Source organism: Podarcis bocagei (genome assembly GCF_964188305.1).
Source record: "Podarcis bocagei genome assembly, chromosome: 18".
Taxonomy (NCBI): domain Eukaryota; kingdom Metazoa; phylum Chordata; class Lepidosauria; order Squamata; family Lacertidae; genus Podarcis; species Podarcis bocagei.
Window position 1 is genome coordinate 477,381 of NC_138144.1, and position 20,812 is coordinate 498,192.

General features: G+C 50.6%; 1 protein-coding gene and 1 long non-coding RNA gene across 2 annotated transcripts in view; both read right to left on the reverse strand.

Annotated features, from left to right (window-relative positions):
- The window catches only part of LOC308577789, a 166,552-nt gene that overhangs the window by 78,279 nt on the left and 67,461 nt on the right, over nucleotides 1-20,812 (reverse strand). The window lies entirely within an intron of this gene.
- Nucleotides 236-6,637, reverse strand: PEX11G (peroxisomal biogenesis factor 11 gamma). The gene is made up of 5 exons (XM_081178062.1): nucleotides 6,521-6,637; nucleotides 3,368-3,559; nucleotides 1,262-1,440; nucleotides 1,065-1,115; nucleotides 236-467 (listed from the first exon to the last, which is right to left on the reverse strand). Exons 1-5 carry the CDS (start codon nucleotides 6,593-6,595, stop codon nucleotides 260-262), a joined length of 705 nt encoding a protein of 234 aa, XP_081034188.1. The 5' UTR covers nucleotides 6,596-6,637; the 3' UTR covers nucleotides 236-259.

Sequence of the window (20,812 nt, forward strand, 5' to 3'; positions counted from 1 at the left end):
ATTCACAGGGGTCGCAAGCAATAAAGGAGGCTCCCTGCTGACACCAGTTTGCAGGATACTTCCTCTCTGCATTTTATTAGCTTGCCCGCGACCGGTTTACATGGTGTGCATTGGACGGGCTTTCGATTTCTGCCTGCGAGGGGCTCTTCTTGCCCTATGGCCATGGGGGGGCTGGCTCTGGGTTTCCGAGGGCAGAAAGCACCGTGAAGGAATCTGGCTCCCGGTTTTGTGGCAGGAATTTCGAGGGGGCTGTCTGGTCTCACGCGGCTCCCCCCGCGTAGGTCTGGTAGACTCCGATGAGGGACGACGTCGTCCCCAGCAGCCCCACGAGCCACGGGGGGAACCTCCCGGCCCACAGCACCCCCGGGGGCAGCCAGTGGACGGCGTTGCAGAGGTCCGCCAGGTTGCCGGCGATGGTCAGGGCTTCGGCCCGGGCTCGCACCCTCGCCCTCCGAAGGGAATCCTTGCTGCGGGGAGACGGAGGGAAGGGGGGGGGGTCAGTTGGAAAGGGACCCCCAAAGCCCATCCAGACCAGCCCCTCCAAAGCTTCAGGTTAGCCTGGACTGAGCAGAAGACAGCGCGTGGGGGTTTTTTTGAGGGGGGTATCCCATAACCAGAATGCAGGTGGCGCTGTGGGTTAAACCACAGAGCCTAGGGCTTGGTGATCAGAAGGTTGGCGGTTCAAATCCCCGCAATGACGAGGTGAGCTCCCGTTGTTCAGTCCCTGCTCCTGCCAACCTAGCAGTTCAAAAGCACAAAGTGCAAGTAGATAAATAGGTACCACTCCGGCGGGAAGGTAAACGGCATTTCCGTGCGCTGCTCTGGTTCACCAGAAGCGGCTTAGTCATGCTGGCCACATGACCCGGAAGCTGTACACCGGCTCCCTCGGCCAATAAAGCGAGATGAGCGCCACAACCCCAGAGTCGGCCACGACTGGACCTAATGGTCAGGGGTCCCTTTACCTTTACCTATCCCATAACCAGGACGGAGGGAGGGGGGGCCTCTCGCCTGCCAAAGGAATAGGGGCCGGTTCCGAAATATTTGCCGTGAGAAAGAGCTCCTACCTGGCCTGCTTCGGCCACCGCCTTCTCAGCTGGCACAAAATCCTCAGGGATCTGGAAATGGGAGGGTCAAAAAGGAGCCTTTTGGTCATCCAGCCCAACCCCCTCGAACCCACAACTTGCCAGGCTCCACCAGCCAGCTGGAGGCAAGGAACTGTTACGCCCGGGGTCCCTTCTCTGCCCCCCCCGGCGTTCCTTACCGTGCGATTCCCAGCAGCAGGGAGGTCGCCCACAGCAAGGTGCTTAGCACCCACCACTTCCCCGAGTCGCCCCGGATGACCTTGGCGTCCGCCGCCCAGGCCAGGTGTTCGCAGGGGTAGTAGAACTGGTCAGCCACGTTGCTGGCCACCGAGAGCCAGCGGACGGCGGGGTCCTCCTCCTGGGAAAGGGGGAGCAGGTTGGGTCCCTCGCGAGGAAGACAGGGGCCAGCGCTGCCCGCACGGGCCGGCAGCAGACTTTGGACGTCTTCCCTGGGGATACCACAACGCAAGGTGGTAGTCCCCATTGTCGGCACCTGCCTGCCTCAGGGAAACAATGGAATTGACCTCCGTGAGGCCCAAGCCTGGTCTGGGGGTCCTGGGCTGCCCAGACGACAAGACCCCCTCGCTGATGGGGGGCCAGAGATTCCTGCATCGTAGGGGGTTGGGCTAGATGACCGCGGGGGTCCCAACTCTATTTTTCTTTTCTTGGCTGCAAGGGTTGCCAGAAGGTGCCACCCAACTGCCTTAGGGACAGGGCAGGGTATTCCGCCAGGGTTCCCTTCTCCCCGATGGCGTCCCTTCCCAGGCGGACGGGCCCCACCGGCCCCCCACTTCCCTCTCCGGCCTGAGCAAAACCAGCCTTCTTGACCATTGGCCTCTTGGTCCGCTCCAGACCCCGTCTTCGCCTGCAGGAGGAGCCCCTAACTCCCTTTGGGTTCCCTTGGCTGCCCTTGCCCAGTTCAGCCAGCCATACAAAGCCATTCCCAGGATCGGGGCCGCTGTCGCAGGCTGGCAGCTTCAAATCCAAGCCGGAGATAACCAGAGCATGCACCACTCTGGCCGGACAGTCCGCGGGCAGGGAGGGTCTCATCCTGCGTCCCAGATGGAGCTGCCCTGGACACAGAACTGACCTGCGCCTCCATGGACAGCGGTGAGTCCAAAATGACCCCCAGGCTGCGCACCGGGTCCTTCGAGGGCACAGTCGCCCCATTCAGGACCAGGGAGTCCCCCACACCTGCCTGATCCCTGCTTCTGTCTTGTCAGGATTCATCCTCTCCCCTCTTGCAACTCCCAGCAGTTCAGAGGCATTGGGTGCCTCTGAGCGCGGGCAGAGCGCCCAGCCACCCCTGTGCGTCTTTGCCACTTCCAGGAATTGCTGCAGTTGGTGGCATCGCCTAGATGGGGTTCCTCGCCCTTGGGTGCCGGCCACCCCTTGCCGCTCTTCCTGGGTGGGGGCGAAGGTTCGCCCTCCAGCCACCCCCCTCGTGCCACGGGCGGTCAAAGGGCGCCGGGCACCCCACGCCTTCTGCAGCTGCAAACACCTTGCTTGTGTGACGCATACTTCGGTCCCGCGCTCCTCCTGTGTTTGCGCAACCAAAAAAAGAGGAGTGTTTGCTCTGAAATCACATGGGGAAAGTCACTTTGCTCCTTCTAGGAAGCAGGGGGAACCGGCGTGGGCAGGATCTCTGCGGGTCCAGAGGGCGGGTGTGTTTTTGCTGCCCGAAAATATCCCTCCGATAAGCGATGGGTGGCTGGGGAAACCCGGTCAAATGGGCAGGGGTACTAATAATAAATCTATTTTATTATTAACAGGCCAGCTGTTCGAATAGAAGTTACTGACACGGATAGAAGTTATTGCAGCTGTCGTATAACATGGGGTTATCATCTTGATTGGAACGTAATGGAAACTAATGAGATTTTTGGAACGCAGGTATAAAGAAAATCATTCTAGCACGCAGGCGGGCCCTGCCTAAATTGTCAAACCCGTTCCGGGAGACCATTTGACAACAAAAAACCGAAAGCTTCAATACAATAGGGAAACTCAAAAACGGAAGCTGCATGTTACATTTGGCTGCCAAAAATGGTTCGGAAACCAGAGCGGCAGGAAATAAAGTGATATTTCCTGGTGCCCGTGCTTCCGAGCACAGCGCTTGTGCCGAGTCGGGACCCCCAGAGGTCATCCATCCCAACCCGCTGCCGGGGAGGAAAACCACAGCTAGCTCAGTGTCGCCCGCACTGGCTGGCAGCTCTCCTGGGTTTCAGGCTGGGCATCCTTCCTCAAATTCAAGCCCTCCACCACCTCCCCACTGCCCCAGGGTCACCCACCTTCGGCCCCAGGCCGTACTGGCGGCTGTAGGCAAGCATGGAGAGGTCGTCGAAGAGACGGAGGACGGTCCGGCAGTGGCTGAGCTGAGCCGATATCGCCAGGAGGCTCTGGCCGAGCGGGGACTCCGTGGGGCGGCTCCTGGCGGCCAAGGCCCCCCCTGCCAGCTGGCAGCCATAACCGAGGGTGCGGACCTGGCAGAAGGGAGGGAGACGAGATCGCGGTTACCTCTGCGCTTTGGAACACGGATACGCTGCTTCCATTGTCGCCGGGGGCTCCTTATTCAAAAAACATCACAATTGGGTATACGATACGTGTTTAAACAATCCTAGAGTCGGAAGGGTCCCCCGGGGGTCATCCAGTCTGACCCCCCTGCAATGCAGGGATCTCGGCTAAAGCTCTGCTTCGAAACTTCCAAGGAAAAGGTCAAAACCCATCTGGGATTCAGCTGTCCGTTACTGGATACTACGCTTATGGAAAAGTAAGCAAGACAATGTCGTTGTGATTCCTTCATTGGGGTGGGGTTTTTTGGAGTGGGTGACTTTTAGGTCGTCCCCCCCCCCCCCACGACAGATGGACGAACCCAGCTGCTTCCTTAAAAAATAGAATAAAAATTAATTTTTATTAGATTTCCAAAACGTCACGGATTTAAACTCAAATCCAAGTATTCACAGAATGTCTTTGTTTCCTAAACTGATTTCTCCAAACCCGTTTTTCCTGCTGCCTCGTATATCAACCTCCCATCTATCACACAATCACCTCCGACGCAATTAGCGTATTTTTTGCTCTATAAGACTCACTTTTTCCCTCCTCAAAAGTAAGGGGAAATGTGTGTGTGCGTCTTATGGAGCGAATGCAGGCTGCGCAGCTATCCCAGAAGCCAGAACAGCAAGAGGGATTGATGCTTTCGCTGCGCAACGATCCCTCTTGCTGTTCTGGCTTCTGGGATTCAAAATATTTTTTTTCTTGCTTTCCTCCTCCAAAAACTAGGTGCATCTTATGGTCTGGTGTGTCTTATACAGCGAAAAATATGGTATTTTATTGTTTTCCTTCCGGAAACCGGCTTCGATCCGGACCCCCGTTCTGCACTTTGTAAGGAATCGACCTTTTTCTCTGTGGCCCGTTGGAACTCCCTGCCAATGGATGGCGCCAGGCAAGGCGCTTTTGCTCTGCTGCTTCTGCCGCCTGCCGAAAAACCTTTCCGTCTAGACGAGCCTGTCCAGACCTTTCAAATGCTGGCATCGCTGAACTACGGGACCGAAAGGGAGCCGGGGGTCATCCAGCCCAACCCCCTGCAAGGCACAAACTTTGCATGGGTTCATCTCTTGCTGCTCATTTCCCCCGCCCAATTCCAAACCAAATAAACCCTAATTTGTCCTAATAAATCTACCGATCCAGGCAGCTTGCAGAGATCCCTTTGTGGCCCCGCACATTCCTGGAAGCTTCACTTATGTTTAGCCAACATCTTTCGCAAATCTGGAGCAGGAAGGCGTGGGAGCGCCAGAAATTTGGGTTTCCCCTTCCTCCATCCAGTTTTTTTCGGTTTTAAATAGAACAAAATGTGTCGGTTGCCTTTTTTTTTTTAAGGCCACTGCGAGATAAGAAAGGAACAATTGCATTTATTTATTAACAACGATCGCATTCATTTATTTTTAGCAGGTGAGGGACAAGGTCAAAATTTAAAGTCGGACGAGGAAATGGTGTTTTTTTTATTTTATGCCTCTGCCCGCTTTCGGACATTACGACAATTTCAAGTTTTCTCTAGGCTCCGTTAGGAAGCAGGGGGGAACGGCTGCCAGCCAGTGTACGCAACACTGAGGCGGCCGGATCAGTGGTCCGACTGGACACAAGTTAAATCTGAACCATGAGGACTGGGAGCTTGATTTATTTCTAAGGGAAGGAGCGTCGCTTTTCTTATTAGGTGATTCTGAAAATCTAGTCTGCTGTCCAGGCCACGCCCACTACCCACTAGGCCACGCCCCTGCCTCTTAACCGTCTCATCCTTTATCAAGCCCTGCCCACTACGCCTTAAGCCCCGCCTGTATCAGGCTCCTCCCACTCCAATCAAGCCCCGCCTCACTGCTCTTAACAGGCAGCCCAGCTTGCTGTCCAGGCCACGCCCACTACCCACTAAGTCATGCCCACATCAGGCTCCTCCCACCCCATTTAGCTCAGCCCCACTGCTCTTAACAGGCAGCCCAGTCCGCTTTCCAGGCCACGCCCACTATCCATTAAGTCCCGCCCATACCAGACTCCTCCCACTCCAATTAAGCCCCGCCCCGCTGCTCTCAACAGGCAGCCCAGCCTACTGTTCAGGCCACGCCCACTACCCACTAAGTCACGCCCATACCAGACTCCTCCCACTCCAATCAAGCCCCGCCCCGCTGCTCTCAACAGGCAGCCCAGCCTGCTTTCCAGGCCACGCCCACCACCATTAAGTCCCGCCCATACCAGACTCCTCCCACTCCAATCAAGCCCCGCCCACTGCTCTTAACAGGCAGCCCAGCCTGCTTTCCAGGCCACGCCCACTGCCATTAAGTCCCGTCCATACCAGACTCCTCCCACTCCAATCAAGCCCCGCCCACTGCTCTCAACAGGCAGCCCAGCCTGCTTTCAAGGTCACGCCCACTACACACCAGGCCACGCCCACTACACACCAATCCACGCCCAGCACTCATTAAGCCACGCCCACACCAGGCTCCTCCCAGCCCCGCTGCTCTTGACAGACAGGCAGCCTGCTTTCCAGGCCACGCCCACTACACAACAAGCCACGCCCACACCAGGCTCCTCCCAGCCCCGCTGCTCTTGACAGACAGGCAGCCTGCTTTCCAGGCCACGCCCACTACACAACAAGCCACGCCCACACCAGGCTCCTCCCAGCCCCGCTGCTCTTGACAGACAGGCAGCCTGCTTTCCAGGCCACGCCCACTACACAACAAGCCACGCCCACACCAGGCTCCTCCCAGCCCCGCTGCTCTTGACAGACAGGCAGCCTGCTTTCCAGGCCACGCCCACTACACAACAAGCCACGCCCACACCAGGCTCCTCCCAGCCCCGCTGTTCTTGACAGACAGGCAGCCTGCTTTCCAGGCCACGCCCGCCTCCCTTCAGCCCCGCCCCGCCCCTCTTGACGGACAGGCTGGCCCTTCCCTCACCGCGCGGTCTCTGCCCCGGTGCGTCTCCAGCAGCGCCACCAGCGCGCCCAGCAGGCCCTCCGCTCCCGCCGCCATGGCAACGCTTCCGGGTTCCCTCGCCCCTGGAGCCGTCCAATCACGCGCCGCCCTGGAGGAGGCGGGGAACTACAAGTCCCAGGAGTCCTTGCGCGGCGGTGGACGGGCAGCCGGAGGGGCCAAAAGCGGGCGCGAGCGGAGGGAAACGGCGAAGGTCGTTAAAGAGAGAGAGGAGGAAGGAAGGATGAATGAATGAATGAATGAATGGTTGGATGGTTGATTGGAAGGAGGAGGAATAGATATGACGGGGTGCTGGAGCCGAGATTGCTGCCTTGCGGCGGGTTGGGATGGATGACCTCTGGGGGTCCCTTCCAACTCTGCCATTCTGCGGTTCTTTGCTGCAACTGCTGGCCAGAAACGAAAACAAGAGAACTCCCCTCGTCTTGTGAAGCCGTTGATCGCCTTTTGTGCAAATATCAGCCGGGCATAGTTTCATTTATCCAGTGCTTTTTTTCCTTCAAAAAAATGTCACGGGGTATAGTCTCATTTTGACTCGAGGAAATCACCATTTGGCAGTTCAAATCCGGGAAAAGAAAGACAGTAAATGGACTGGTTTTGCTGACCGCTTTGCAGGGGGTTGGGCTGGATGACCACTGGGGTTCCCTCTCAGTTCTGCGCTTCCAGGTCCGGTCCTTTTGCTCTTTGGGCCAATGTCACAGCGAGACGAATGGCGCAAGCTTCCGGGGATCAGAGTCCGTTCCTTCCGGCGTTGTCCTCACTTGACAGGCGCCACGAGGGCACAAGTTGGCAGGAACCCTTTCCCAGGCATGGACAGAAAGAGAAAAAGCAAACAGGGAGGACAGAGGCCACAGAAGCCGAGAACGGAGCTCCAAAACAGCCAGAGGAATTGGAGAGATCGCAGAATGAGCCGATAACGAGGCTTTCTTTTTTATATATATAATATTTTTTAATTAATTTTTAGCATACAATTTTTTTTAAGACATACCGCACATATGTCCTTGTTTGGACTTCCTTCAGCATCTCTGATAGCCTTCCGTCTTGATTATTTCTCCTGCAATTCTTCATATTGCCTTTACCTTTTCTAACAAATTGTTTCTCCCTTACCGTTTTTACAATCTTTCTTAAATTACTCCTCACAGAACTTCTTGTCGTCCTACAAACGTGATCTGATCATCACAAATACTTTTCAGATACTCAGTAAATTTGGTCCAGTCTTCGGCAAACCTCTGGTCCCGCCGGTCTCGGATCCTTCCTGTTAGCTTGTCTAATTCTGCGTAGTCCATCCATTTCATCCTCCATTCTTCTAATGTTGGTAGTTCTTCTTACTTACATTTTTGGGCCAATAATATTCTTGCTGCTGTTACTGCATATAAAAACAACTTACCTTATCTTTCCTGTTTATATCATTTCCAACAATACCTAGAAGAAATGCTTCCGGTTTTTTAATAAAAGTGTATTTCAACATTTTTTTCGACTCATTATATATCATCTCCCCGAAGCATTTCCCCTTTTTACATTCCCACCACATATGATAAAATAATCCTTCCTTTTCTTTACATTTCCAACATTGATTACTGACTTTATACATTTTTCCTAACTTGACTGGTGCGATGTACCATCTCTACATCATCTTCATGATAACGAGGCTTTCAAGTTCGGCCTCGGTGAAGGAGGGAGATAAAATGAATCAGAGGCTGGGCACGGCTTCCCTTTTCTTTGGCGGGGGTCCAGCTCCGCCCTCGCAAGTTTTAAACGGCCGCTCCGTTTCTTCAGATCCCAGCATTGCAGGGGGTTGGTCTGGATGACCCTTGGGGTCCCTTCCGGCCCTTCCCATTCTAGGCCCCCAGTGTCTTTCTGTTGGAAAGCTAAAAGCTGCCGGTTTTCGTTGCGATGAATTGAACGCTATGGGGACGCTTCTACGGCTGTGCAGCTCCCAGTGCCCTGAACAAACTGCAATTCCCAGTATTGTCGTCCCCCCCAAAAAATCCGGGAACCCTAGTCTATCCATCGCGGAGCCACCTTTCCCAGGAAACCTGCTATAATATGAAATAATAAGAGTTGTGAATATATGATGCAAACTACTAATAAATATAAATAACAGAATGTCGGCACCCGATATATAGAAAGGAGCAAAGCAGGGATATTTGAGGGAGCAGACGGGGCCCAGGACTTACACCAGAGGAGCCTAGGCAGCACAAAACACGGTTGACGCTTTTTATTTTATTTGCTTTTTATCTTAGATTTTGGAAATGCACATGCAGGTTGTTTTTTCCCCTTTAATTTTTTTGGGGGCCCCAAGAGAGTGGGGCCCTAAGCTAGAGCCTGTTTAGCTTATACGTAAATCTGGCACTGGCATAGATAGATAGAGAGATAGATAGATAGATAGATAGATAGATAGATAGATAGATAGATAGATAGCTGGATAGATGATAGATAGAGATAAATGAATAGGTAGGTAGGTAGGTAGGTAGGTAGATGATAGATATAGACAGAAAGACAGACAGATAGATGATAGATAATATTTTGGAAATGTACATTCAGTTGTTTGTTTCCTTTAATTTGGGGGGGGACCAAGAGAGTGGGAAGGGACACGGGTGGCACTGTGGGTTAACCCACAGAGCCTAGGACTTGCCAATCAGAAGGTCGGCGGTTCGAATCCCCGCAATGACGGGGTGAGCTCCCGTTGCTCGGTCCCTGCTCCTGCCAACCTAGCAATTCAAAAGCACGTCAAAGTGCAAGTAGATAAATAGGTACCACTCCGGCGGGAAGGTAAACGGCGTTTCCATGCGCTGCTCTGGTTCGCCAGAAGCGGCTTAGTCCTGCTGGCCACATGACCCAGAAGCTGTACGCCGGCTCCCTCGGCCAGTAAAGCGAGATGAGCGCCGCAACCCCAGAGTCGGCCACGACTGGACCTAATGGTCAGGGGTCCCTTTACCTTTACTAAGAGAGTGGGGCCCAGAGCTATAGCCTGTTGAGCTTAGACGTAAATCCAGCACTGGTCCCACCTCGCCTGGCCCAGCCCCACAGCGGATCTGGCCCCGTGCCTCGGTGTTGCCACCACAAACCTTGTTTGCCACGGCTGCCGTGTGCCCAGAAGGGATGCCCTCCTGGCAATGGGTTTCCCTCCCCGTGCCGCAGCCGCACGGGCTCGTAAAACACTCGGGACGTGCGAGGATCCGGGCCGGGCCGGCTTGGCGTGCGCCCATAACACCCATCTCCTTGGGCAGCGCAAAAAATAGTCCATTGGGTCTTGGCTCAGTTCCCAGGGAAGGACAGCTGCTGGGCTTGCAGAAGGCTCCAGTCTCTGGCCAGGGCAGGTGTTTCCCTGAAATGTAATTTATCTAGTTGACTTTTTATTTCTTCGCATATTGTATTGTTGTTGGCCGATGAATAAAGGTTCATTCATTCATTCATTCCCAGCTGAGGGGGGATTTGAATCCGGGTCCTGCTCTGACGCTCTAACGAATTTGGATCTGGAACGAATTTTGGCCCTTATTGCTGGCATGGAGGTTTTCTCGTGTGCCAGGGGAGCAGAGCTGGGCGGCACCTTGGACGCCTGTTTCTCACAACACCTGCTTCGGAAAAGAGTCGATTTGGGACCCCAGCGGTCATCTAGCCCAACCCCTTGCAGCGCAGGAATCTCTGCTTTCCTTTGTCCCGTATCAGCGAGGTGGAGGGGGGGGGGTCTTGTCATCTGGGCAGCCCAGGACCCCCTGGCACCCTGCCCAGGCTTGGACCCTGGGTAGCTTGCTTCGGTTTGGCCTCACCCTCGGAGGTGCACTCCATTGTCTGCCTGCAAGGGATCCTGCCCGTTGAATTGCCCCTTCCTTTCCCTTTTCCCACAGCCCCTTTGGGTCTCAGCCAGGGCCGGATTCAGGTTTGATGCGGCCCTCAGCTCCTGAAGGGAATGGGGCCCCCTTTCTATGTCCAGCTGTCCTTTGTCCACAAGAAATGGTCGCTGTTTTTTGGGTTGTTCCAAAACATTACCCAAAAAAATAAGAATAATTACATTTTCACACTGCTCTGTATGCAGAGTTCGCTTCATCGCAGTTCCTAGGGAGCAAATTTCCCCAGCCCATTCGGATATAGCAGGAGATGCTGTATTTATGCACAAATTTCAGGAGTTATGCGGAATTTTTTTTAGCTCCTATGATCTTAGACGGTCAAAAGCTATTTGCGGATCGTTCCCAGGGAAATGCAAATAAAAGGGGTTTCTTTGTTTGATGGAGGAGGCAAGATCAAGGGAGGCCAGAACAGGTCCAGCGAGTTTGGGGAAGCAGTTTGGTCTGCTTGGGGCCGGGCGTTTATGGGATCTTGCTGGCGCCAGACCAGACCAGTCGCCGCATGGAGACTAGAAGTCATTCCCTGGCCTGGCCAGTTTGAAGGCTTTGGCTGCGGGTGCAAAGAGCGCGTTTCCTTGCCCCCCTCTCAAGACACTCAGTTGCTGAGCCAGTTCTGAATTCACGTCGAATCTCAACAGGCTATAGCTTAGGGCTCCACTCTCTTGGGGGCCCCAAAAAATTAAAGGGGAAAAAATACTGGATGTACAATTCCAAAATATAAGAGAAAAAATGATTAAAATAAAACCTACATCCTGCAACCGTGTTTTGTGTTGTGTAGGCTCTGCGGGTGTAAGTCACGGGCCCCGCCTGCTAGCCTGCTCCCTAAAATATCCCCACTTTGCTCCTTTCTATATATAGGGTATATACAGCATCTTAAAAAGCAGAGACATCACCTTGCCAACAAAGGTCCGTCTAGTTCAAGCTCTGGTTTTCCCAGTCGTGATGTATGGAAGTGAGAGCTGGACCATCAAGTAGGCTGATCGCTGAAGAATGGATGCTTTTGAATTCTGGTGCTGGAGGAGACTCTTGAGAGTCCCATGGACTGCAAGAAGATCCAACCTCTCCATTCTGAAGGAAATCAGCCCTGGACAGATCCTGAAGCTGAGACTCCAAGACTTTGGCCACCTCCTGAGAAGAGAAGACTCCCTGGAAAAGACCCTGATGTTGGGAAAGAAGGAGAAGGGGATGACAGAGGACAAGATGGTGGGACAGTGTTCTCGAAGCCACCAGCATGAGGGAGGCAGTGGAAGACAGGAGGGCCTGGCCTGCTCTGGTCCAGGGGGTCACGAAGAGGCGGACACCACTAAACGACTAAACAACAATGAACCTGAATATATATACACATAGCCCTCAATGGGTCTACTCTGAGCCCAATGCGACTCGGAACCCCATTGTTTCACTGCGCAGTTATTTTTATTTCGCAAAGGAGAGGCTGATGCGTAAGGTGACCGAGTTTCCCACCCCCTTGAACTGAGAAAAAGCCCAGGAATGCGGCCGGGAGATAACCTGTGCCAGAAAATACCTGCCTGACTCCCATTGCTTTGGCCTGGTTCCAGATCCGTCCAGCTTGGTATCTCTGCCAAGATGCAAAGCGACCCAGGAAGTGTTTTTCCCTCCACAGTTTCTGCTTCTCTGCCTTCCTGGTTGCAGTTATTTATTATTGTTATTTTTAAAAAACCACTTTATTTATTTTAATTTTTTTACATGTACATTACATATTCAAATACTGCAGGTATTATAAATAAAACACCTCATGTGTTCTTCAACTTTAACGTGACAAATTATATATTCACATTCGTCAATGATTTATACATCTTTCCCTTTCCCCGTATTCCCTTGTGACACATGGCATCTTTCATTCTACCTCCTAATATTACTGTTGCATTTATATTTATTATCTAGCGGACGCAAAATTCTTTTTCTCCTTGACATCTGGTGGGAGGGAGTTCCACAGGGTGGGCGCCACCACCGAGAAGGCCCTCTGCCTGGTTCCCTGTAGCCTCGCTTCTCGCAGGGAGGAACCCGCCAGAAGACCCTCGGGAGATGGACCCAGGTGTCCGGGGTGGAGACCCTCCTTAAGGGATACAGGGCCATTTAGGGCTTTCAAGGTCGGCACCAAGACTTTGAATTGTGCTTGGAAACGTCCTGGGAGCCAATGTAGGTCTTTCAGGACCGGTGTTATGTGGTCTCCACTCCCAGTCCCCAGTCTGGCTGCCGCATTCTGGGTTAGTTGCAGTTTCCGGGTCACCTTCAAAGGCAGCCCCACGTAGAGCGCATGGCAGTAGTCCAAGCGAGAGATAACCAGAGCAGGCACCACTCTGGAGAGACAGTCCATGGGCAGGGAGGGTCTCATCCTGCGTACCAGATGGAGCTGCCCTGGACACAGAATTGACCTGCACCTCCATGGATAGCTGGGAGTCCAAAATGACTCCCAGGCTGCACACCTGGTCCTTCAGGGGAACAGTCACCCCATTCAGGACCAGGGAGTCCTCCACATTTGCCCGCCCCCGTCCCCCAAAAACAGTCCTTCTGTCTTGTGAGGATTCAACCTCCATCTGTGGTTTGAGCATGAGTTTGACCAAACTGGGGGAGGCAGTGGAAGACAGGAGGGCCTGGCGTGCTGTGGTCCAGGGGGTCACCAAGAGGCGGACACCACTAAACGACTAAAGAACAACAACAATTATTGTTATTATTATTACTATTTGGTCCTTTGTTGCACTGCCTCGCCGTCCGAAAGCATCTCAAGGGCGCCAGCTTGGGGAACCCTGCAAGCCCCCCAGTGCCCCTTGGGTTTAGTTTTTCACGTGGCGGGGGGGGGGGACCGAGGACTTTGCACACTGATCCTGCGGCCTGTTTTTCCGCTTTGGGGATCCCCAAGGCGGCCTGTGGCCTTACCTGCCCCAAGCAGGGCATGTTTGCCGGTCCAAACTTGGCCGGAACCTTTTCCCGGAGTTTGCCCTCCAAACCTGTTTTCCGCTCGTCCGGTTAAATTGGAGAAAGGGGGCGGCATTTATGTGGCAGGGGCAAAAGTCACCTGAGGACAACAGAGGTAGCTGACATCTGGCTCCCCCGAGAGCAGACAAATAAATAAGGCGAACTGCGCAACTGAATGCAAATAAAACGCCGGCGCATTCTTTATTTATTTTTAAAATAATGTTTCATTGAGAATTTTCAAGCACATTTCATTCCCACCGTTCTTTCTGATCGACGGGGATTTCCCCTGCTGGCGAATTTTCTCATATATATATATATATATATATATATATATATATATATATATATATAATGTTTCATTGTGAATTTTCAGGCGCACACCTTTAATTTCCAACGTTCTTTTAAATCAGGGTCACAGGGTCAGCGTCCACTGTTTCCCGGAAACCCTGACGAATTTTCACGAGAATTAAAATGAATGAATAAATAAATCGCGACGTGGTGGAGAATCGACCTTAAGGCTGGGGGTGATGGGAGGAGAAACTGAGATAAAACAGAGACCCCTGGGCTGTATATAAATTCCATTAATTAATAATAATAATAATAATAATAATAATAATAATAATAATAAATGATGATGATGATGATGATGATGATGATGATTTGACGCTGCCTAGTTGTGGCAAGACAAAGTTCCTTGGTTTTTTTGAGAGTGCGCTGAGATTGACATTTCCCCCATCCACTTTTGTGTGCAAACATTGGGAGACAAAGATCTCGCCTGCCTGCCTTGTTGTTTTTGTAAAACTGTGCCGGTCAAAAATAGCTAAATTTAGCCGCCGCTCCTGATATCATCTTGGGGTTAAGAGGCAGGCGGCGTGAGCAGGTTTGGCACAGGCTTGCAGAACAATGGAGCGTGTTTCTCTTGCAAATGTTAAGCCGTCCGTGGGGTGTGTGGGGTTTTTTTGAATCCGGCTAACGTTTCAACGTGCTTACAATGATTTCGCGTATGCATAATAAACATTCCCCATTCTTTTTTTGGAATTTCTTGTCCTCTTGGTTTCTGAGCTTCCCAGTTAATTTTGCCATTTCGGCATACAGTGGTGCCTTGGTTCCTAAACTTAATCCATTCCGAAAGTCCGTTCCAAAACCAGAGTGTTCCAAAACCAAGGCACGCTTCTTTCCCATAGAAAGTTATGCAAAATGGATTAATCTATTCCAGGCTTTTAAAAACAACCCCTAAAACAGCAATTGAACATGAATTTTGCTATCTAACCCAGGCATAGGCAAACTCGGCCCTCCAGATGTTTTCGGACTACAACTCTCATCATCCCTGACCACTGGTCCTGTTCGCTAGGGATGATGGTAATTGTAGTCCCAAAACATCTGGAGGGCTGAGTTTGCCTATGCCTGATCTAACGAGACCATTGATCCATAAAACGAAAGCGATAATCTATGTGCTGTACTATAAAATAAATAAGACAGCAGTGTAGATGATCATTATCTTGTCGGGCTGAGCATTGTAGATGATAAAAATTAAAATTAGTATTGTTTCTTCCCTGCACTGATGATAGCTCATTGTTTGGATGGGGGGCTTTTATCCATTTCTGCAGTCACACAATCAATCAATCAATCAATCAATCAGTAGCTGAACTGGGTTCCACACAGTCACAGAAACAAGCCACAAAAACGAAGTCACAAGCTACAGTCGCAAAAATGGAGCCACAAGCCACAGTCACAAGTCAGTCCCATAAAGCAAAGAACAAGTCAAAGTCAAAAAAAGTAAAAGCCACAAAAATAAAGAAAGAAAAAAATAAATAGCAAAAAACCAAGGTGCCACTGTATTCCATCAACTTGGTTTGCCATTCCTCTCTAGTCGAGGTTATTTCTTCCTTCCATCTCTGGGCTAGTGGTATCCCAGCGGCCGTAGTCGCGTACATGAACAATTTCCTCTGGTCCTCTGGAATAAAAAGAAAGAAGGCCCTCTGTCTTTCTGGAGTCGGTAGCAATAGCTGAGAAGCTTTGTGTGATGAAACTGTTATAAGAAAAAACTGCTCCTTTATGGGGTATCTAAGAGCCCATATAGAGTCCTTAAGTAGGTTCCCTATCAGTAGGAGAAAATAACAGAGGCCAAGCAGAGAATATTGAGAAGCAAAGCAGCTAGTAAGCCTGATCTTTATTGAACTGTTGTAACAGGGTCCTCACTCCCCACACGCAGGAGGGAGGAGGAACCCAGAACAATGGTGTGCAAGCCCCTATATAGACTTTTGAAACTGCCCAGACATGCCAACAAAGGTCCGTATAGTTAAAGCTCTGGTTTTCCCAGTCGTGATGTATGGAAGTGAGAGCTGGACCATCAAGAAGGCTGATGGCCGAAGAATGGATGCTTTTGAATTCTGGTGCTGGAGGAGACTCTTGAGAGTCCCATGGACTGCAAGGAGATCAGACCTCTCCATTCTGAAGGAAACCAGCCCTGAGTGCTCAATGGAAGGACAGATCCTGAAGCTGAGGCTCCAAGACTTTGGCCACCTCCGGAGAAGAGAAGACTCCCTGGAAAAGACTCTGATGTTGGGAAAGATGGAGGGCGCAAGGAGAAGGGGACGGCGGAGGACGAGATGGTGGGACAGTGTTCTCGAAGCTACCAGCCTGAGTTTGACCAAACTGGGGGAGGCAGTGGAAGACAGGAGGGCCTGGCCTGCTCTGGTCCAGGGGGTCACCAAGAGGCGGACGCCACTAAACAACAACACCAACTTGTAGCTCGGGACCACCCCCCAAAACATAATATATGCATCACAGAAAGAGGTGGTCCACGATCACTGCAGATGGTGACAGCAGCCACGAAATTAAAAGACGCCTGCTTCTTAGGAGAAAAGCAATGACAAACCTAGACAGCATCTTAAAAACCGGTTTTAAAAATAATATTATTTTTAAAAAAGAAACTCCTTGCCACCAGGGGGCGCTTGTAGAAAGCGGGAGGAGAAGGCGAAGCACCCATGGGTGCCTTGGGGAGAGATGGGTGCTGGCGTCCGAGAGTCTGGTGAAACTGCATTAGTGACCAGCTGTGGCAACTGACCATATAATGATTCTGTAGCTTTAATTATATTTTAAGACACCTGAAGGCAGCCCCGTATAGGGAAGAGTGTGTGTGTGTGTGTGTGTGTGTGTGTGTGTGTAATTTCACAATTTAGAGTATTCATTTAAACAACCTTAAAACATCAATTTCTTCTCTTTCCATGGTTCATTTTGCATCTCACAAATCCCTGCATATTTTACAAAAAAACCCAAACCATTCAGTATTCCGTTATTGCATCCATCAACGTTTATTTACCCCCCTGAATTTATCTTAATGCTACCAGCGTTTTCGTCTGTGCACAATTATTTCCCATATATTCAATATACGTTTTCCGGCCTCCTCTATAAACGGATGTTCTGCTTGTTCTTTTATTCTATATATTAACTCTGCAAGATGTGCATATTCCTTCAGCTTAAGGTGCCATTCTTCTTCGCTCATCTTCCATTTTGGGGCTAACGAAACACAGGCCGCAGTAATGGCAGACATAAAATAACCTTTTTTGACACCTGGGGATTTCTGTCTGAATTATCCCCAACAGAAAGGACTCTGGTTTTTTCTGGAAAGGTGCTCTTAAAACATATTTTCCAACCCGTTATAAATTATTTCCCGATACCCTTTTACAGCCCCAACACATACAAAAGAACGTTCCCTGCAGCTTGTCGCATCCCCAGCACATATTTGATTCACACTTATACATTTTAGCAAGCCTACTCGAAGTTTGTATGGGCAAGGCTTTTAGGTTGTGGTGTTTTATTCTGTTTTTATATCTGCTGGAATCCACCCTCTGGGTGCAAATAATCGTTGTAGTTAGTAGTGTTACAGTGATTAGCTGTGATTCCTGTACGGGCTGCGGGTTGGGATAGAGGACCTCTGAGGGGCCCTTTCTGACAAATTCCAATTTCGGTTGGGGGAAACGAGAAATCGCTTGCCCGCCTCTGCAGAGAGGGGCATGTCGGGGAATTACAAAATATGGCCGCCGCCCCACTGCCCACTGAAATCAGGCTGTAGCTTGGCAAGCGGTTCCGTTTCCTGACCAGCAGATTCCCAGCTGCTGGGACTAATCCTGTTCTTGGAAGGAGAGGGCAAATTTGAACATGTTTGTGGCACTGTTTGTGTGACTAGGCATGTGATAGCGAGAGGCGGAGGGCATGGAATGCAGGAGGGGATGGAATAGGACGTCCCTATTTTCACAGGAGAAACGTTGAAGGGGATGGAATAGGACGTCCCTATTTTCAGGAGAGAAACGTTGGAGGGGATGGAATAGGACGTCCCTCTTTTCAGGGGAGAAACGTTGGAGGGGAGGGAATAGGACGTCCCTATTTTCAGGAGAGAAACGTTGGAGGGGATGGAATAGGACGTCCCTATTTTCAGGGGAGAAACGTTGGAGGGGATGGGAGAAAACATGCAGGGTTGTTTTCCAGAAACCAGAGCCGCTCCTGGAGGCAAGTGGGAGAAAGGGGAGATTCCCGCAGGAGACCCCCCAGGGGACGCACAAACTTCACAAACACCAGGGCCAAGTGAAAGGAGATCCTCTGGAGACCTGTCTGTCCAGCAGCCAGGTGTGTTTTTCCATCCAAGCAAGGCCTCCTTCTTCTTCCCCCCTCTGGGAATGCCTGGGGGGCCTTTGCCTGACAACATGGGACTGGTGACGAAGGCAGGCGGTCTCAGGGTAGGAATCACCCCAGGGAAGAAAGAGTTTGAATGAATAAATGAATGAATGCGCCTTCCAGGAAGCCAGAGGCAGGGGAAAGGTTGCAGAAGGGTGAATTTCCTCCCATTCCATTCTCTGGGCCAACCTAGCGCTCTGTCTCCGAGGGAGGACAGCGCAGGTACTTGGGGCAGAAAGGGCCACAGGCATTCCTTTGTGACATCCCTTCCCTCATCTCACAAACCTTGCAAGCGCATATTTTCAACGGCCCTGATCTGCTTCCCTTGGATTTCATTATAGCTGTGCAATTGGGCCTCATTCATTCATTTTTAATCTGTTGCTCCCTCTGCTTAAATAGGGGACGCGGGTGGCCCTGTGGGTTAAACCACAGAGCCTAGGACTTGCCGATCAGAAGGTCGGCGGTTCGAATCCCCGCAATGACGGGGTGAGCTCCCGTTGCTCGGTCCCTGCTCCTGCCAACCTAGCAGTTTGAAAGCACGTCAAAGTGCAAGTAGATAAATAGGTACCACTCCAGCGGGAAGGTAAACGGCGTTTCCGTGCGCTGCTCTGGTTCGCCAGAAGCGGCTTAGTCCAGCCGGCCACATGACCCGGAAGCTGTACGCCGGCTCCCTCGGCCAGTAAAGCGAGATGAGCGCCACAACCCCAGAGTCGGCCACGACTGGACCTAATGGTCAGGGGTCCCTTTACCCTTTCACCCTCTGCTTAATACACGCCAGGCATGTCCAACTTCCAAGAGACTGCGATCTGCTCCCACTATAAAATAACTAGTTACAGGTAGGTAGCTGTGTAGGTCTGCCGAAGCCGAAACAAAACAAAATAAATATAATGAAATGAAAAAATTCCTTCCAGTAGCACCTTAGAGACCAACTAAGTTAGTTCTTGGTATGAGCTTTCGTGTGCATGCACACTTCTTCAGATAACTGGCCGTGATCTACCCATCAAAGTTGTTCAGCTTTTTGGTGGGGGGGAAGACCCAAAGTTGTTGAGGTTTTCTTTATTTTTTTTATTTTGGGGGGTGACCAATCAGGCTCACGCAATCGACCACGATGGGACGCGCCACAATTGACCAGTACATCACGATGAACCAGTTGGACACCCCTGATATATATTATAAACATAGAATCCTTGAATTGGATGGAAACACCACAGACAGCTAATGCACTTTAAAAAAACAAGAACCCCTATTTATTTATTTATTATTATTTTAAAACAACCTTTATTATACAACAATTTACATATGACATATACAATACATAGACAATACATATAACAACATAAAGAACATGGACACTAACTAACTATACACACACACACACAGACACACACACACACACTTTTAAATTCCAATTCGTCTCGTTATGCTTTTTACAATTTGTCGGTCTCTTACTTTGTTATTGTTTTACTTTCCCGTTATTCATCAGCACAGATTTTATTTTATAATTTCTTTATACTTCAGGATTCAGCCTGTCAGGATATTTGCGTTATCACAATAATTTTTTTGAGATATTCTCTAAATATTATCCAAACTTTAATTAACTTCCTGATTTGTGCGTCCTCTTGTTCTCCTGGTCATTTTCGCGAGCTGTAAATACTCTTATCATTTTCGCTTGCCAATCTAAAAAAATAAATAAAAATTTAAAATAATAATAAAAAAGGCATGAAAAACACTTTTGAAAACTTGCAGTTACGGAAAAGAAAATCCACATTGTGCACTCGATTCTCCCTGCGTTTCCCTTTGGGTCTCCTTCTGTATCTTTCCATTCTCCTGGATTCCCTGAAATTGGGCCAAACAGCTTTTCTCTTCCGTCATTCCTCCTCCAAAAGCATTTACAAGGGGCTTAATTTAAGAGACAATAGTGTCTCCTTGGCCAGACAGCACCAAAACAATATCACGACGTAAAACCGGTAGAACAGGAGCATCCATGCGCATTGATTTCTTTTAAAAATGGGATTGCAGCATTTCAAAGCTCAGTACGATGCAAGAAACACGAAATCCCACAAAAAAGTCTGGTTCTTCACCTGGCGAAAAGTCAAGTCCAAAGCTCTTCCTTTCACGTAAAAGTCGCCGGAAGGGAGTGGATGGGAAAGGGCTGCCTCGAGGACGAGGCCAAAATAAGTTTCCTCCATGAGGTCCGGCGACATGTTTGGCCTTTGGACGGTGTGGCATAAGTGCAGGCTAGGGAGAATTCCAGAGGCCAGGCAGCTTCTGAAATATATAAGCACATAATTAAATGTCTGATTCCATCCCCTCCAACGTTTCTCCCCTGAAAAGAGGGACGTCCTATTCCATCCCCTCCAACGTTTCTCCCCTGAAAAGAGGGACGTCCTATTCCATCCCCTCCAACGTTTCTCCCCTGAAAAGAGGGACGTCCTATTCCATCCCCTCCAGCGTTTCTCCCGTGAAAAGAGGGACGTCCTATTCCACCCCCTCCAACGTTTCTCCCCTGAAAATAGGGACGTCCTATTCCATCCCCTCCAATGTTTCTCCCTTGAAAATAGGGACGTCCTATTCCATCCCCTCCAACGTTTCTCCCCTGAAAATAGGGACGTCCTATTCCATCCCCTCCAACGTTTCTCCCCTGAAAATAGGGACGTCCTATTCCATCCCCTCCAACGTTTCTCCCCTGAAAATAGGGACGTCCTATTCCATCCCCTCCAACGTTTCTCCCCTGAAAATAGGGACGTCCTATTCCATCTCCTCCAACGTTTCTCCCCTGAAAAGAGGGACGTCCTATTCCATCCCC

Bases quoted from the DNA above. Each gene is read 5' to 3' on its own strand.
- PEX11G (XM_081178062.1), bottom strand. From the start codon at position 6,595: ATGGCGGCGGGAGCGGAGGGCCTGCTGGGCGCGCTGGTGGCGCTGCTG. The intron at 1,116-1,261 runs GTAAGGAACGCC...TCCCATTTCCAG, and splicing joins CTGCTGCTGGGAATCGCACG to ATCCCTGAGGATTTTGTGCC. The intron at 468-1,064 runs GTAGGAGCTCTT...GTCTCCCCGCAG, and splicing joins CGGTGGCCGAAGCAGGCCAG to CAAGGATTCCCTTCGGAGGG.